The following is a 14,647-nucleotide window of genomic DNA, read 5'->3' on the forward strand; positions in this document are numbered from 1 at the left end:
CCACTATAAATTAAAAAATGATTAAAAATTATATCTTATTGTTTTGAAATAGCATTAATTCATATATTGTGTGATTAAGGAGACTTTAATTAACAAATATAAACTGTAGAACATGCAGATTGATATATTTTTATAACTTTTACATTGCATCAAATGTTGAGGACTCAAATGGCACCCGTTTGGTAGAATGACCCCTCTATACTTGCAGGGTAACCCAAGAACTAAACAAGAGCATGTCAATGTAAGTCTTTGGACTACCAGAAAAAGCTAATGGTTACAGTTTCAGAACAAAGCAAAGGGGGCATCTTATTTGAGGGCTCATTGGACTGAGAAGTTGTAGTTGAACTGTGTGAGTCATCACTCTCCACACTGACTGTAACACCAAGCACCAGGCACTTGCGGAAATTAAAAGTTTGTCTCTCTACTATACCCCAAGAACTGAGAAACTGTGTAACAACAAAGGCATGCATTCATCTCCATAATTTCAAATGAAAAGGTCAAAAATTAAAATTAAGGTACACCCTAGAGATCCATGAAGCAGCAAGAAGGACTGTGAGCTGGCTGCCCAGTGTTCCTGTATGCATCTAAGGACAGTTTTAATGCTGACAATGTTCCTGTGGACCAACTACTACTTTACTAAAAAATGCAAGTTTCTAATTCCATTACTTTAGTGTTGCAGTGCCCTCGCTGCTCTTATAGCTTTTCTGGTCACTTGTTTTAGTGAGAATGCCACCCTCACTACCTGCTTACTGCTACATGGCAGCCTGAGCAACTGCTGAACATGAAACATCACATCGTGACAACATAAGATCATATAAGTGATGACAAACCACATGTTTTAGTATAGTAACATGTTTGGAATTTCTTTTAAGAACAATTCAGACGATTGTATTGCTAAATGAACTGTGCACATAATCCACACTGCTAAAATGCTGTGGTAGTCTACACCATCCCATAATCTGCAGCCAAAGCAACAAAAGAAAAACATTTGCTGTTTTCCTCTGTTTGCCTGCCAAGAAAGGGATTTCGGCAGCACTAAAGAGACTAGAGATGAGCAAAATAAAGGAGCAGAGCTGTTTGGCTAAAAGCGTGCTGCATTCTTTGATTCTCAAGGACATTTCTGTGTCCTATCCTCCACCAAGTCCCACATCCTTTATCAAAGCCCACCCCACCCAGCCCCATTGTATCAGTTCACAGTTGCAGGGGGCTTAGAAAATAGAAAGCTATGTAAGCCTTTGGAACTGAAGGGATTGAAGATCCCTGGGGTAAATCTGGGAACATTGAGAAAAACTTGTTCGTTTTTCTGTTGGACTTCTATTCTCAGCACTGTTTCTTCACAGAAAATTGGCTTTTTAAATTTAAAAGGCCAACAAACCTTATGAGCAGTAAAGGTCTTATAAAACACGGTTGTTAAAAGCTAACTATATCATAAGTGGCACTTGAAATGGAAATATTCTGTATACACAGAAAAAGTATTCACAGGCTGATCTATTCAGACACATCAATTTATGTAATATGCCAGTGATTCAGTCCTAGCCACAGTCACAGCTTACGTCAGGAGCTCAAAAAACCAGCGGCCCTGAAGATATTATACAAAACAACACTTGCAATGTTGCATGTAGCTCACAATGAACAAAACATTGAACACATTCATATTCTCCATAGAGGCACATTCTGTGCCACCTGATTTATGAGCACAAGGAGCTTTCAAGGACCTTCTCTAACCTCTATATCAAGGAAAGGCACAAGTATGCATTGTTTCAAAGTGATTATAGATTCAAAAGCAAGATATGCTTGCAAAGAGTGGTTCTGGGTTGCTTCTTTGTTTATATGCTTCTTTGGTTCTGTTCCCTACCTTTTGTTAAATAAAAATTATAATCAGAACACGATGTTGTAGAAGGACTCCTCTATGTATTGTGATCATAATGCAATCACACACTAACATTCTAACACAACCTGATTATCTGGTCAAGTTGTAAGTTGACTGTAGTAGCTAGGAGCTTCCAAAACACCATAACTGATTACAACAAGCCCATGGCATTGTGTTGAACTATTTGCATTTATCACCAATTATTGCTGCACCTGCTGCTAGGCATGCTAAAAACTATAACAAACCCAAAAAATGTCAAACCCAGTCGTTACATAGATCTCACAACTTGTTGCTTTGCACAATATAGCAGAGCTGCTATGCACAGGCATCTCAAAAGAAAACAACCAGTGGATTTTCAGCCTCAAAACAACAGGAGAGCAGTGTAATTATGTGGGCTTTACAGTGAGTTTTGTGTGATCATTTCAGCTTTTGCCTGGCATCATAGGACTACACAAAGACTTGTGTATGGTAAGATTTGCTTCTAGGACAGTGGGTAGGACAGTTTTAGTGGGTATATACATCTACAGTAATTAGACAAAGAATAATAAGCCAATATATTTCTTGACACTTTATTTCATGGTCAGAATCTTTAGGGCCTGAGCACCAAACGGTGCAAGAGCCCTATTGAAACCCTTAGGGTTATTAGGGCCCAAGCACCAAACGTTATATCTTATACTATATTAAATATTCAACACTCAGACGCTTACAGGGAATTTTTTATTTTTTTTATTTTTTTTTAAAGTGTGTGTGTGTTGACTTAAATCTGAGAATTTACTCGACTTTTTCTTCAGAACTGTTAAATTCTGGAAAAAAAAAACAGGTAAAAATCTGAGATTTTTTTGCACAACTTCAAGAAGTTTTAGTGCCTTCTTTTCAGTTGTGTGTGTGTGTGTGTGAAGGGCGTCTTAAGGTTGACTTGAGAATTTACTGAGACTTTTTTTTGGACCTCCTTCTGTCTGAGCCTGGCTGCACTCTCCTTCATGTTTTCTAATCAACTCAATGGTGGCTGCATACCAGTTCTGCTGTTTTGAAAACTTTTGGAGAGAGCTCGTCATTACTGTCCTTGAGCAGAGTTACCTGTTCCTCTTGCTTATGAGGAAGAGGTAGCCTGCTGCTCAAGGTTCAGCTTCTCATCCAGGGAAGACTTCTCCTCCGCCAGTTTGTAGATCAGACTTATTGCAGGACGGCCTGGTCCAACTGTGCCTCAAACTGTTGTGTTAATGTTTCCAGAGAGTTCCAGAGACTGCTTCAGACAGACAGATGATGCCTGCTTCCTTCTCTGACAGCTTGTTCTGAAGGTTTTCTCTGTCCTTTTCCTGTTTCTGTTTTTTCTCCCATCCACTCTTACCTGCCTCAGCTGCTTCCTCCTGTTCTCCCCTTTCTTTCTGCAGCCTCCTTTTCAGCTCCGCCAGTTTTTGAATCAGACCTTTTCTTTTCAGGACAGTCTGGTCGGCCTGGGTCAGGTCAGCTTGCAGTTGCTCCTTTTCCAGTTTCTCCCTCTCCTTGCGTTCCTTCTTTTCCAGTTTCTCCCTCTCCTTGCGTTCCTTCTTTTCCAGTTTCTCCCTCTCCTTGCGTTCCTTCTTTTCCAGTTTCTCCCTCTCCTTGCGTTCCTTCTTTTCCAGTTTCTCCCTCTCCTTGCGTTCCTTCTTTTCCAGTTTCTCCCTCTCCTTGCGTTCCTTCTTTTCCAGTTTCTCCCTCTCCTTGCGTTCCTTCTTTTCCAGTTTCTCCCTCTCCTTGCGTTCCTTCTTTTCCAGTTTCTCCAGTCTTTTCCAGTTTCTCCCTCTCCTTGCAACCCTTCTTTTCCAGTTTCTCCATGTCCCCACGTTCCTTCTTTTCCAGTTTCTCCCTCTCCTCACATTCTCTCTTTTTCAGTTTCTCCCTCTCCTCACGTTCCTTCTTTTCCAGTTTCTCCCTCTCCTCACGTTCCTTCTTTTCCAGTTTCTCCCTCTCCTCACGTTCTCTCTTTTCCAGTTTCTCCCTTTCCTCACGTTCCTTCTTTTCCAGTTTCTCCCTTTCCTCACGTTCCTTCTTTTCCAGTTTCTCCCTCTCCTCACGTTCCTTCTTTTCCAGTTTCTCCCTTTCCTCACGTTCCTTCTTTTCCAGTTTCTCCCTTTCCTCACGTTCCTTCTTTTCCAGTTTCTCCATGTCCCCACGTTCCTTCTTTTCCAGTTTCTCCCTCTCCTCACGTTCCTTCTTTTCCAGTTTCTCCATGTCCCCACGTTCCTTCTTTTCCAGTTTCTCCCTCTCCTCACATTCTCTCTTTTTCAGTTTCTCCCTCTCCTCACGTTCCTTCTTTTCCAGTTTCTCCCTCTCCTCACGTTCCTTCATTTTCAGTTTCTCCCTTTCCTCACGTTCCTTCTTTTCCAGTTTCTCCCTCTCCTCACGTTCTTTCTTTTCCAGTTTCTGCCTCTCCTCATGTTCTTTCTTTTCCAGTTTCTCCCTTGCCACATGTTGCTTCTTTTCCCATTTCTCCCTCTCCTCATGTTCTTTCTGCAACTTCTTTTCTGCCTTCGAAGCTTCTTCTTCGAAGCAGTCTGTGGACTTGCCTGTGGCCTGCAGCTCTTCCACAGTGTCTCTGAGGTGCTGATTTTCATCTGTGGCCTCTTTAAGCTGCACATCCAGAGACTGTTGAAGGGAAATCATGTCCGCTTCCTTCTCCGCCAATGCACTCTCCCATTGTTTCTGCTTAATGGCCATCTGCTGTTTCAGAGAAGCCAGGTCGGCACACAGCTGAGCGTTTTCCTGCTGTAGCAGAGCAATACTCTGGCTCTGCACAATCTTGCAAGTTGTCGAATTGTTCATCTTCATTTGTTCCATGGTTAAAAAAATGGTTCTCTCTAAATGGTAAATAATGCTGAATGCTCTCGTGTGTGTACACTTGAACTGTGCTAAAATACTAAACTTAGCTCCTCAGCTATAACCTTTCTAGACTTTAATATGACATCATAAGACTGACGTCTTATGATGTCATATTAAAGTCTAGAAAGGTTATGACATCATAAGACTTCAGTCTTATGATGAAAGGTTATGACGTCAGTCTTATGATGTCATAGCCTTTGCTATGCTGAAGCAGACAATCCTTGAGTCCAGATGCCTCGATTTAAACTCTTGGATATGATGTCATCATTTTAGCCACGCACACGGGTTATAGTGAGGCAAAGTGATTAACGCAACATATTTAATGACCAGGAGAATATATATATATTAGTGTATGTTTTGATTTGGTGATTGAATGTCGAACTTTTGTTGTTTGTTGTGGTGTTCGCCGTCTCCATGGTAACTTCAATCGGTTAGTACGGCAACATAACACACATGAGATGTTTCAGTGTATCCACGGCATTCAGATTTGTGATTTTAACAACTGTTAAAATCAGTTAAAATCCAAATTCTTGAAATCCAATTGAGCTGGAACTCACTGTGTCCACTCAGGACACCATAGGGAATAGACGCATTCCAAAACTCTTATAAAAGTGTTACGGTGCGGCCGGGGCGTGGCCTCAAAGTTTGACCATTCGCTATTACAAAGGAACTGCCTGTATTTTTTGCCATAACGTGTAGCCCCTCTGGCCAGCCATCATGAAAATTGATCCCCCCCCAAACCCAACAGGAAGAAGTCTGCCATTTTGAAGTTTGCAGCCATTTGTGGTGATTTGTGACCCTGCTACAAAACTTTTCACGCCTCGCATACTTGATCCATTGAGCTGAAATTCACTGTCCACTTAGGACACCATAGGGAATAGACGCATTCCAAAACTCTTACAAAAGTCTTACGGTGTGGCTGGGGCGCGGCCTCAAAGTTTGCCGATTTCACAGTAAACAGGAAGTCCCTATAACTTCTGTGTTCCTCCGATCTGTACCAAATGTCATGTGTATGATCAGAGTCTGACACTAAACACATCTACACAACAATATTGAGGTTTTGACAGAGCGCCACCTACTGGCTACACAAAATGTTGTGTTTTCATAGGTTTTTCTGCCCCTCTGGCCTGTTTTGAGTAGGCTCATGAAAATTAGCACACATATGTATCACCCCAAGGCGCACAAAAAAGTCTCCTGGACACCCCATCCAAACCCAACAGGAAGTCCGCCATTTTGAATTATTTGGTCATTTTTGGCAATTTGTGACCGTCCTACAAAACTTTTCATGCCTCACATACTTCATCCATTGAGCTGAAATTCACTGTGTCCACTTAGGACACCATAGGGAATAGACTCATTCCAAAACTCTTACAAAAGTATTACGGCGTGGACGGGGCGTGGCATCAAAGTTGACCATTTGCCATTACAAAGGAACTCGATCTATTTTCTGCAGTACCACCAACATACTTCATGCAATGTGGACAAAATCTTACAGTACTGCTATGGACACAAGTCTGAACAGATATATATGCTAACAGTATGATACGGTCATAGCGCCACCTACTGGCAACAGGAACCTTGTCTTGTAAACGTGTCTTGTAAGCATCTTGTAAACGTGTACATTTTTGGAAATTAGAGGGGAGCATAGGACAGAAGAGCATAGGAGACAAGAGCAGAGGGGACTGCGATGGCCCCACGGATCACAAGGTGTGTGAGAGCCCACAATGCTGCTTGCAGCTTTAATTCTGTTTATAATGGAAAATAGAAAATATAGATAAAACCTGCAAAAGCTGACAAGTGTTAAAAAACTCTTAATTCTAAAAAAAAGATGGCTAAGAAGTTTATATTCGATCAGTAACATTCAAAGGTGTGAGTGTGTTTTTTTCTGCCCCTCGTGGTCAAGAACATCAACATTCCACTACAAACTGAATTTAATAGACCATGCTAGTCAACTGAAAATACCTCTAATTAGACTGACAAAGCATCATAATGCTCTTGGTTTAAAAAAAATAAACCAGCTTTCAAAATGCACTTAGTCTTTTTTGTGTCGACAATTGAAGCGGACAAGTAAAAGCTCTCTTTCTAGGCAGCTTCAGTTCTGAAGCAATCATTGCTTTCAACACACTCAACCCACACTACACTTCAATCAATGCATGCTGGATTAATAACCCACATGTGTCAGATTCAAGCACAATGCAGCTGCACAAATCTAATGTATGACAAATCTCAAGAAAAGTGCATATGAAGCATATAAAGTGAACTATGGATATGTAAGGCGCACAGATCAATTTCATGTTATGAGCCACAAAACAAACCATTCTCAGAGCATTTAAAGCATGTGATGGTGTCTCAGTTTGGGTGTGAAAATTAAATATAATAAAATGTTTTGTTTTTTTTACATTTCTGTTTGTGTCTGCACTTTCATCTTACCTTTAAGAACAATAAAGCCTCTGCCTGAGTCGTTTCTATGCTTCTGCATCTCGGACACAGATGGTGTTGTCATGGTTTGCCTCCAGCTTCGGTGCTGATAAAACAGAGAGAGCAAAACATTTTTTTTCAAGCCTGGGAAGCATTACCACCCCCGCAAAGCACATAAGATGGGGATAGAGAATACAACAGGGGGTATATGAGATTCAACAACAATTCTCCCTGCAGACTGGACAGCAATAGTTTCCAGCACACTGTTGAGGAGTTTGCAACATCTTCTTTACTTTCAAGCAAACATCAATTATTTACTTTTTTTCTATTATCAGGTCTAATGAAGTGCAGCCTCAACTCATGTGGGATAACATGAAGGAATACTAAATCAAGTCAACCATGGTAAATAAACAAGGAAAGAGAAAAAATATTACATCAGAAAGATGTGACCATAGATTTGATAAACAAGTGTTTATGAAAGCACCGGATTCCATTAGAATACATTATTGTGAGATACACAGAAACAAATTGCAAAAGTTGATCGATTTTTCGACCACACCTGTCAGGAAGGCTGAGGGAGGCATATTTGTATAGCCTGTCACTCTGTCAACAACAGGCATCAAATACAAAGACTTGTCAAGCAGCAGCAGTGAAAAATGTTTCCTACGGTTTCTAATTAAGAGACAGCAAGCAACAGATAAATCACCACCGTGCTGCTGTACATCCACGGCTCCTCAAAGGCCACCCTCAGCTATCTATTACAGAAAGAAAAGCCCTGCCCTTCCCCATGTACACACACTTAATGCGCCTCCTTCCTGTTGCCTGCAGAGCTGCACAGGGCCATAGATGTCATGGAAGGCCACAGGGACTGTAAACAAAACCTCATCCTCCCTCCACATTGATCAGTCAAGGCAGACAGTCTAAAGCATCAGTGATGAACCTCCATTTCCATTTCTCTTAAGGCCACAAGGACAAAACCAGAAAGAGTGTGACGAAGACGAAGTCTTTTATCTTTGTCATGAATCCATTCATGTTGTGAGAAGCTCAGCAAAGGTCTAATTTAACAAAGTTCAAAAATAAGCAGCAGACAGCAGACCAGAAAAGGAAAAAGAAAACTTTCTTTCTGTCAAATATGCCAAAATGTAAAAAAGCTGAGGAAGCTATTTTTTTAAACCCTGACTACATGAGGTATTGCTGCAGTTTGATGCATTCTAATAAATAATCGTATTTTTCTGTTAACCCTGTGTAAAGCTTTCTCGTATATTGACCTTAAACAGCAACCACAGAAGCCTCAAGGACAGTTAATAGGTCATTTAAGGCTTAGCAGGCTGCACTCTGGGGAAATCGACTGATAATAGCTGCTTAGCTCTGCCGATGATCAATAAAGCTACTGGATAACATTTGTGTTTGTTAACTGCTGATACTTCAAAGCTCACTGGCCGACAACAAACAACAGAACCTGCACGAGTAGCAGAGAACAGTAGATGGGGCTCACTACAGTTGTCTCTAAGAAACGGACGTTGGAGTACTCCACTTACATGAGAGGGAAGATAACTAACCCCCCTCAGGCAAGGTGGATGATAGAATGAGTGAGCGTCTCTGAGCCGATGAGCAGCAAACAGAAAGGCTTAGAATGATGGTCAGGAATTTGAGATGAAGAAGGATTTCTGTCAAAATATGTGAGACTCTATATTTCAGTTTTTAATTCAAAAAATAAAAAACACACACAGCCAGCCCAGTCTACTCTTGTCAGTCAGTGATCAATTCTCATGCTGGGAGAAGTTTAAAGACGTGCGCCTGTACCAAAATACAGCACAGGCACACCTAATGATGCATTCCTTTGATTGACAGGACTGCTCTGTGCAGCCTCTCTGCGTACCCTGTGCTTTCATGCTGCATTCTGGATTTAGCTCAAGATGTGATAATTATCTCTGCTGCTGGTATGGATATATTTTAGCAAAATGGAACACACAGAAAAGAGGATTTAGGACATTCAAAATAGCACCACACTGCTGTAACAGAAGTGAAAAACACATACAGTCTGACATGGTTTAATGAAGCGTCTTCAGAGCAAAAACACTGGACGTACCTTCTTTAAGATGTGGTCTGTCAAGTCTTCTGCACGCATGCCTGGACTGAAAGCTCTGCAAAAGTTAAGTCATGTTATCATCAGGATAGATTAAGCCTCTCTTGCTGACAATGAAATTATTTGAGCAATTTGGAAATCTGAGAGCATTTTCACATGTAAGTGCAAAAAGCTATGGAAACTACCACCTGGCTCCATTCTAGTTTGTTGTTCCCACTCCACAGCCCTGCTGGTACCTGTTTACAGACAACTGAATAGAATGAAACCTTCAATGATGAATCCTATTATTTGCGCCTGTGCTTCTGCTACCATAAAAGTCAAACTGTTTGGAGCAGAAAGGCTCCTAAATGACATCATGGCAGGAGAGAAATTAACATTTATTCACTACGCATTTAAAAACTTTTAAAATAAATAAATACCCCTAAGTTGCTTTGAATAGAAAGTAAAGTTTAAATGAAAATTATTTAAGGTTTACTGAATCTGCAGGGGGTCAAACTCAACAAACGTAAACACCTGCTAGCTTAACCACCATCGTGCAAGTAAGTCATCACACAGGATATGTGCAGAACACAGAAGCCCTCTATATTATTTCAGTACAAAACAACCTAAGTAAATGCGTACATATTTCCAGCATAGTCTATATTTCCAGTGTTCTTCCGAATGAGAAGCCTATTTAATTAATTAACTCCGTGTCACAACACATTTAGCATTTAGCATTAGCACTAGCTGGCTCAGTTTACGCCTGATTTCACAATAATTTCACTTTTGTCCCAGCTGTGATGTTTGACCCCTTACCTTCTGTGTGTATGTGCTCAGGCACAGTACAGCAGTGACAGTACGCCACCTAGAGTTCAGTGTTCAGGCTTCTCTGTGTGTGTGTGTGTGTGGTCATTCACAGCTCTGCACCTTCTCTTTTTACCAAGCAGCTTTAAAACCTGAAGACGTGTGCGCGCTCCGCTGCGCGCTCCTCCGAGCTGCTGTTCAATGGGCTGCTTCGGTGCGCGTTCACGCCGCAGGTCTGGCGTGTGGAGATGTCGGCGCCGTCTCCGCGCTCCTGGTGGCGGAGTGGAAACTTTTGTCTCCTTGCAGGAATCAACTAAAAGGACAAAATGTATCGGTAAGTCAGTTAAAAAAACAGAGTTTGTTTGATTCACTCGGGTTAAACGGGGGTATTAGTGTTTTTTTAAGAGTTAATAAATCTATATACGTATATATGTTTTTAACTTTCAGATGTTTAAACAGTGTGAAATAGGACTCTGGCTAACTGGGAAACGTAGTTCTGTGTTTGCTAACTGTGTTTTTTGTATCAACACTTGTGTTTAGATATATAGTAAAGGTGTAGTATAGGTAGCAGTCCACACAGTTTTTAACTCATACCCCTAAAAATATCGTAATATAACACTAACACACAATATGATGAGCTGAAAGGGGGGTGCTTTTAAGGAGGGGACAATAAAATGCATAAAAACTAACAACTAAACCACCATAATTTATTATGTTACTGAGTTTTATTTGCCTGATGCTTATTTCAATATAGAGAAGCTACTGTGTACTTATGAGGGGGGGAAAGAATCATGACATTTGTATTTATGTATTGAGTGAAATAATAATTGTAGCAGCGTTTTAATGTTTTTGGCTACTTTGCATCTTCACTTGTTTTGCTAGCACCTTCATTTTTTAATGCAATGTCTCTACAATAACACTAAAAGTTGGACCGTGACTAAAGTAAAAACCTGCAAAACTTCCTTTTTGCAATTTAGTAAATCTGTGGTGTTGCTATTAATCATCACAGATGCCACTGAGGAATGCGTGGAGATTACTGGCACTCTAAAATACCTCGGATCACTCTTGTTAGATTTCACATGTATTTCCCCAACTGTTAGTAGCCACTAGCCTGTGAAAGGGAAAGCGGCTCTGAAGCAGGAGAAAGCCCTGTATGATACGGCGAGCATAACACCAAATAATCTGATTAAAGAATTACAGCATTCCAAGGCACAGTCTCGTATAATCATCAGGTTTACAAGTTCAGCTACCCTGTGGGTAAAAAAAATAGTGCTTTGTTAGTGTCATGCCTAATTACACATCATTTATACACTATCTAGAGAGCTGTCCCTGTATCCAGTGATAGTTTCTCTCCAGGGTGTGCACACACACAGGCAGCCAGGTGCGGCAGGTGGCAGGTTAATGAGTGACTAGACTGGGCAGAGGGCAGGTATACTCATAGAAATTAAAAGTGTACTTAATCCAAATATACTTCAGCCAGGACTGGAAACAGATGGAAGAGTTTGTTTGGTTGAGGTTTAGATGTGTGTGTGTGTGTGGGGGGGCTTTTCAAAATGACACAGTATTGTGTGCTGTTGACTTGTCTTTAAATGTTTAAAGAATTATTATATTAAGTGTTTTTTGTCCAAACACACAATGTTTGCCCTCATTTTTTATAAACACGGCAAAATAAAAGGTCAAGTCTTCTGTGTACTCAGATAAAGATCAGTTTTATGTGTGCATTGGAGGTGTGTGCCATATTTAGAAACAGATGATTGCACTCTCAACAAACCGATTTCACTGCAGACATTTGCTTTTCCTTTTCGGCAAGACGTCTAAAAAAGCTCAGTGCTTTCAAAAGTAGTTTTACACAAACCTAAAACATTTTCACTGTAACAATAACGTCACTCTTCTCTAGTGACAATCAGACTCAAACCACCAATTATTGTCTCTTCAACAGATGATCGCCTATCTGTAATCGAGCTTGGACAATCAGCCGACCCTGATTGGACCTCTTTTGCTCTCTTGACAAGTCGCTGCCTGCAGCCTCCCCGGGAGCTAGCAGAGTCGCCATGGAGACGGTGGTGATTGTGGCCATTGGGGTGTTAGCCACTGTTTTCCTGGCATCCTTTGTGGCCCTTGTGGTGGTGTGCCGACACCGCTACTGCCACCCTCACGATCTGCTGCACCACTTTGACTCCAAGTCAGTAAAACTGTATAGTACTGTACTGTAAGACGGAAGATTTCAGTCACTATGAGAAATTTAGTTTGTGCAATATAATTAATAAAGTCCAAACACACTTGCACACTTTCATAAGTTGTGCAGTTTACTCTTCATTCAGCTGCTGTGACCCCTCCTACTCTGTCTCTGTTGTTTTACAGACCCACAGTGGATCTGATTGGTGCTATGGAGACCCAGAGTGAGCCCTCAGAGCTCGAGCTGGATGATGTGGTCATCACTAACCCTCACATTGAAGCCATATTAGAGAATGAGGACTGGATAGAGGACGCCTCGTACGTTTTACTGGTAGCTTTATAGAATGACATCTCCTGTTGCTTCTTTATCACTGATAGCATCTCCTTTTTTTCCCCAACAGTGGTTTGGTGTCTCACTGCATATCTATCCTGAAGGTAACACAAGTTACTGCCTTTCTCCTCCTCACAGCATTGTCATAGTTTGTCGTATAATTTGTTATTGTTTTGAAATGTCTTCCACACACAGATCTGCCACACTTTGACTGAAAAGCTGGTTGCCATGACAATGGGCTCAGGGGCAAAAGTCAAAGCACCAGCCAGCCTCAGCGACATCATTACAGTGGCTAAACGCATCAGCCCGAGGTAACACAACACACACCACTCATGACAACTTCATTTTATCACATTACTGCTACGCACTGACCGGCCTGCTTACCATCTGTCTCACAGGGTGGATGATGTCGTCAGATCCATGTACCCTCCGCTGGACCCAATTCTCCTGGACGCCAGGTAATCACATCTGTTTTCCAAAGGGGTCCTTAAGTGACTGACGTAACTTTTAGAGCTATAGAGAGATGCTAGAGACGAGAAATTTAATTTGATGTTGTGCAATTTTCACACCTGCTCAGCCAAACATATCCATTCTGACTCAAAACTGCTTGATATATTTTTTTTCATCCAAGAGCAGCTTAAAAAGGCAATTTAATTTAAACCTGTATGTCCTATTCTTCCTCAGGGCCACTGCTCTCCTCCTTTCAGTCAGCCATCTGGTGCTGGTCACTCGCAATGCCTGTCACACGTCCGGCAGTATGGACTGGATCGACCAGTCACTCCACGCAGCAGAAGATCACATGGTGGTCCTACGTGAGGCAGCGCTGGCCTCCGAGCCTGACCGATGCATACCTGGAGCTGATGCTCAGAGAGAGCAGGCCATCTAAAGCAAACATACACAAACAGCAGCAGCAGCAGGGCATGAAAACGTTTTATCATTGAGCTGTCACTTTTCAGAGTTCTAGCAGGCACATTTTCTGTCACACTGTTGTCAAGGCACAATTCCCAAACTTCATCATCAGTACCCAGTAATCAGGCTGTACAGGGATGTGGCACTATGCTTTACTTTCCACATAACTCACAGAAAAAAACAGCCCTTGGCATTTTTTAAAAATCACACTCACCATTTGGAGTCTGCACTAGAACTACATTTGTAAAGTAGATCTCATGTTCACACACAGGTGGTTTTTTTATGTAACCCTACTGCAGATACCGAGTGAAAGGTCTTTTGAAATTTCTTCTCGAGTGTGCCATCACCCAGCGGTGGGCCTAAATCCACTCTAACCAGGCCTGCACAGTCACATGGAGGCTTAGTCAGCTAATCCATTCTGAGGAAAATAACATCCATTAGCCAGTGAACCCAAAGGGGTTCCAACTCAGTGGACCAATGAAGTACTGATGCGACTTATTTATCATTTGTGAGGACAGTTACTTGTGGATGGTAAAATAATAATATTATATATATATATATATATTATAATCATCCTGCAGATACTCTTACACATCACCAAAGACCAGTAAGCAGTAAATTTTTTTCAGTGAAAAGTTTTTAGCCACACTAGCAATGTGCTGCAATGATGAGAATGCTGGACTCGGGGTCAGATCCTAGAAGCCCTCTGAGACCTTTTTGTAAAACTAATTATGGTAGTCAATGGTGAGGGATACATTTTTTTTAAATCCTGTTTAAAATGTTCCAGGAATATTCATTCTTGTTAGATCAAGCAGGAATAACTGTAATGACTTCTGGGTATCCTAAAACATTTATAAAAGCAAACGTTCTCTCACTATTGATCACTATACATAAACTTACCACTACTATCAGGCCTATATTGGTCTGAACAGATCGCATGCTGTGAAAAGGAATGGTAATTTGACTTAATCTTGAGATTATTTACACGGGCAACAAATTCGTTTTCTTCATTTAGCAGTAGTTGTCTAATACTAGCAGTAATTTGTGTTTCACTGTGCTAAACCTGTCAACACAGGCATGCCAGCAGGTTGACATTAGATTTATGGCTAGTGTGGCTGAATACAAAAAAAAAAACAGTAAAATGTTCAACAAAAAAAGTTCATATATTCTAGCTACTGTTTCCACCTGCTACAAGAAAATAAGGCAAATACACCAA

General features: G+C 41.2%; 1 protein-coding gene across 1 annotated transcript; it reads left to right on the forward strand.

Annotated features, from left to right (window-relative positions):
* Window positions 1-10,248: 10,248 nt before the first annotated feature.
* On the forward strand, window positions 10,249-14,639 carry tmem98 (transmembrane protein 98). Its single transcript, XM_028412735.1, has 7 exons — window positions 10,249-10,350; window positions 11,956-12,198; window positions 12,378-12,509; window positions 12,593-12,626; window positions 12,718-12,833; window positions 12,921-12,980; window positions 13,207-14,639. Exons 2-7 carry the CDS (start codon window positions 12,068-12,070, stop codon window positions 13,406-13,408), a joined length of 675 nt encoding a protein of 224 aa, XP_028268536.1. The 5' UTR covers window positions 10,249-10,350; window positions 11,956-12,067; the 3' UTR covers window positions 13,409-14,639.
* Window positions 14,640-14,647: the final 8 nt, after the last annotated feature.

This window comes from Parambassis ranga, chromosome 8 (genome assembly GCF_900634625.1).
Source record: "Parambassis ranga chromosome 8, fParRan2.1, whole genome shotgun sequence".
In the NCBI taxonomy this organism is placed as follows: domain Eukaryota; kingdom Metazoa; phylum Chordata; class Actinopteri; family Ambassidae; genus Parambassis; species Parambassis ranga.